The sequence below is a fragment of the Myotis brandtii genome, unplaced genomic scaffold, assembly GCF_000412655.1.
Source record: "Myotis brandtii unplaced genomic scaffold, ASM41265v1 scaffold698, whole genome shotgun sequence".
In the NCBI taxonomy this organism is placed as follows: Eukaryota; Metazoa; Chordata; class Mammalia; order Chiroptera; family Vespertilionidae; genus Myotis; species Myotis brandtii.
Genome location: NW_005370731.1, coordinates 469490 through 473747, shown reverse-complemented (window position 1 = coordinate 473747; position 4258 = coordinate 469490). Strand labels below are relative to the sequence as shown.

The window sequence follows — 4258 nt, the reverse complement described above, 5'->3', positions numbered from 1 at the left end:
AACAGGCGCTCGGCCAGCACAGCCGTGGTGAGGAGGAAGAGGGCGGCCAGCACCGCCAGGGCCAGCATGATGGGGATGCAAGGCCCACAGGGCAGCGGGGGCCACGAGGCCGACTCCGATGCAGGAGGCCCTTCCATGTGCCCAGAGGGCTGCTCTGGAGTCCAAGGCATCTGGGGAGACAGGGTCAGGACAGGAAGCACAATCCAGAGGCCCAGAGAGGCAGCCAGGGCCCAGCCAAGACTGCGTAGAGGGACCGGGGTCAGGGGGCTGGGAATCTGGCCGAGAAACAGGCCCAGACAGGGAAAGGAGCAGAGGGACCCTGGGAAGGGCTAGAGGAGGCAAAGTGGGGGAAGCACCACTGGGGCCCACAGCCGGGCCCTCCTGCTCAGAACCCCGTTTCCCCTCCCAGGTCCCAGGTGCCTCAGACAAAGCTCTAAGGGCCCCAAGGGCGTCTTCCCTCTGTCTCCTCAGCCCCTCAGGGCTTGCTGGGCCTACAGAGAGGAAGTGGTGGGGGCTGGTCCCAGGGGCTCCCACCTACAGGGGCCTCCTGTGCTCCTCACCTCAGTCTTCTGTCCTTGGGCTCCCCTCTCCCCTCAGAGCAGCTCTTCCCTGGCCTGTGGAAGGGTGCAGAGCAGGGCCTCAGATGAGGGCGGAAGGGAGGCACCACCTGTTGCTGGGCAACTGTGCCCCAACTCCCCTGTCCTGAGACGTGTTTCCAAGGCAACCTGGGGGGATGTGGTCACTGCGGTCGGTCGTTGGGGAGGCGGTTCCTGGCGAGAGGGGTGGGGCCAGAATGGGCAGTGGCTCTGTTGAACTCAGTGTCACCCCATAGTCAGGCCCCAGAACATGCACCCAGAGGCCCATTTCCCACCCACTCCACCCCAGCACCACGCGCCTCCCTCCGCCTGCTCTCTGCAGGCTGCCCTGGCCCTGTCCTGCCCACTGAGCGCCTGCCATCCGGCCCCCATGCCCTCCTGCGGGAGCGAGACTTCTGCCTTCTTTTCACGAGCATGTCTTCTACATCTCCATGTTTTCAGACCATTTGCCCCAGTTTCGGTTAGAAAATATCTGTGAGGTGAGGCCTGGTAGCAACAATGCCAAGCTTCTGGGAAAAGTCCAGAGTCAAAAACAGGCTGGGCACGTCTCCAAGACCCTGGACACTGGCCGTCCTGGCTCCTTCCTCCCGTGGCTGAGGGTGGGAGGAGCCTGGGTGCGGACAGGATGGTGTCATTAGCTCCTGGTGTCCTTTCAGGTTGTGTGGTTTGACTCACTTACTGACAGATGACAGGTGAGCCCCAATAAGGGAGGTGTTGTGCCCAGGCACACGGCCCACGTACATAGGAGGGATGGGGGAAGCATAGATGTAAATTCCTGGTCTAGCAAGCTCCCGGAACACAACACAACTCTTACCCGGTGTGAATATTTTGTTTTGCAAAATGACAACCATTTAGTGTGAAAAGCTACAAAAATATGCTGAAATGCTAGTGTCTTACAAAAGGGGGTCACGGGGGCAGCCTGACTCAGGCCGCTCTGCCCTGCTGGTTGGGAGGAAAGGGGCAGAGGAGCGCCAAGTGCAACAGGGGGATGGAGTCGGTGGAAATGAACAGCTCGTGGTTCTGGGCCTCATGAGGTATGCAGGGACCTGAAGAGACTGGAATTTGACGAGATTATAAGCCTTAAAGTCTGAGCTTTAAAACTATATATATATTTTTTATTGATTTCAGAGGGGAAGGGAGAGGGAGAGAGAGAGATAGAAACATCAATGATGTGAGAGAATCATTCATGGGCTGCCTCCTGCATGCCCCCCACTGGGGACCAAGCCTGCAACCTGGGCATGTGCCCTGACGGAGAATTGAACAGTGACCTGCTGGTTCATAGGTCAATGCTCAACCACTGAGCCATGCCGGCTGGGCTTAATACCACTGAATTGCACACTTAAAAATGGTTAAGACAGTAAATTTTATGTTATATGTATTTATTACAATAAAAATGTTTTATTTTCAAAAATCCATATAAATAACCAAATAAAACCTGAAAATTGTTATGGATGCTCTCTCTCAATTAGTCTTTAAAAATAAATAAAAACACTAGAAGAGTAAACATTATTAAAAATCATAATGAACAAACATGATTTTTCTGTTTTTAAAGTTTTGAAATGGGTGTTTTGATTCTTTTTTTTTTTTAAATGTATTTTTATTGATTTCAGAGAGGAAGGGAGAGAGAGAGAGAGAGCGAGAGAGAGAGAGAGAAACATCAATGATGAGAGAGATTCATTGATCGACTGCCTCCTGCACGGCCCCTACTAGGGATCAAGCCTGCAACCCAGGCATGTGCCCTGACTGGGAATCCAACTGTGACCTCCTGGTTCCTAGGTCGACACTCAACCACAGAGCCACACCAGCCAGGTGGTGTTTTATTCTTAACAGTCTTTTATCACTTTTTAAAAAATATATATGTATTGATTTCAGAGAGGAAGGGAGAGGGAGAGAGAGATAGAAACATCAATGATGAGAGAGAATCATTGATCAGCTGCCTCCTGTACACCCCACACTGGGGACTGAGCCTGCAACCTGGGCATGTGCCCTTGACTGGAATAAAACCTAGGACCCTTCAGTCCGCAGGCCGACGCTTTACCCACTGAGCCAAACCAGCCAGGGCTCTTTGATCACTTTTTTAAAAAGCTTAAAAAATTTTAACTGCTTCCTCAAAAAATTAAATAGATTTACCAATGATCCCACAATTATGCTCTATGTATTCTAAGCATATACAAAAAAACTGAAAGCAGAGACTCAAACAGATATTTGCACACCAATGTTTATAGCAGTGTTGTTCACAATAAGCCAAAAAATAGAAACAAATGTTCATCAGTGGATGAATGGATACACAAAATGCCACACACACACACATACACATACTGGAATATTATTCAACCACAATTATGCTCTATGTATTCTAAGCATATACAAAAAAACTGAAAGCAGAGACTCAAACAGATATTTGCACACCAATGTTTATAGCAGTGTTTTCACAATAAGCCAAAAAGTAGAAACAGGTGTTCATCAGTGGATGAATGGATAGACAAAATGCCACACACACACACACACATACATACTGGAATATTATTCACCCCAAAAAGAAAGAAAATTCTGACACATTCTCAATATGCATATATTTTTTAATCCTCACCTGAGCATATTTTTTTATTTTTAGGGAGAGAGGAAGGGATCAAACCCACAAACCAGGTATGTGCCTTGACCGGGAATGGAACCTGCCACCTTCTGGTGCACAGAACATGCTTCAACCAACGGAGCCACCTGGCTAGGGCACATTCGACCACAGGGATGACCTCTAGGATAGGGGTGGGAAACCTCTGGCCCGCGGGCTGTATGAGGCCCATGAAATCATTTGGTCCGGCCCTGCCAAGGCATCTGCAGGCAGGACTCGAAATTCAATAAATCTAGGAACTTTTTTCATAGCAACCAAATTTATAGTAAGTGAATTATATTAAGCGAATGATGTTATAAATTTCCAAATGGCCCTTGGCAGGAAAAAGGTTCCCCACCCCTGCTCTAGGATATTATGCTAAGTGAAATAAGCCAGTCACAAAGGGAAAATACTGTATGATTCTACTTACAGGTTCCTAGAGCCTGCAACAAGGCATGTCAAACTCATAGACACAGAAAGCAGAATGGTGGGTGCCCAGGGTGGGAGGCAGGGGCGGGGGGTGGGGTGGGAGAGAAATGGGAGTTACTTTAATGGGGATAGAGTTTCAGTTTGAGAAGATAAAATAGTTCTGGAAATGATGGTGGTGATGGTTGCACAGCAATGTAAATATGCTTAATGCCATTAAACTGTACTTATACATCATTAAAATGGTATGTTTTATGTTATGTATATTTTACCACAATCAGAAATTTAACAATATAGAAAATGGAAACATAGAGAAGAAAATGATTTCCCGTAATCTCCGCACTCCCAAATAAACCTGTGTCCTTTTTTATCAGCTCTGTAGGGTGGGGACCAGACCCAGGTGCCCTCACTTCCAGGTCTCTCCCACTCCCCACCAAGAATTTCTGAGAAAAGGAGATAAACCAAGATGGCAGCATAGGTAAACACCGGAGATTGCTGCCTCACACAACCACTTCAAAAATACAACTAAAAGACGGAACGGACATCATCCAGAACCACAGGAAGGCTGGCTGAGTGGAAATTCTACAACTAGAAGGAAAGAGAAAAGCATACCGAGACTCAGAGGAGG

At 48.4% G+C, this 4258-nt stretch overlaps 1 protein-coding gene across 1 annotated transcript in view; it reads right to left on the bottom strand.

The window, feature by feature from the left end:
* LOC102262034 (chromosome unknown open reading frame, human C16orf54) overlaps nt 1-1725 on the bottom strand; it is a 3394-nt gene extending 1669 nt beyond the window's left edge. Inside the window, exons 1-2 of the mRNA XM_014529780.1 lie at nt 561-1725; nt 4-170 (exon numbers count right to left, since the gene is read on the bottom strand). Coding sequence (XP_014385266.1) covers nt 4-170 — 167 coding nt within the window. The 5' untranslated portion in view covers nt 561-1725. The remainder of the gene's footprint in view (nt 1-3; nt 171-560) is intronic.
* Between the last annotated feature and the right edge of the window lie 2533 nt (nt 1726-4258).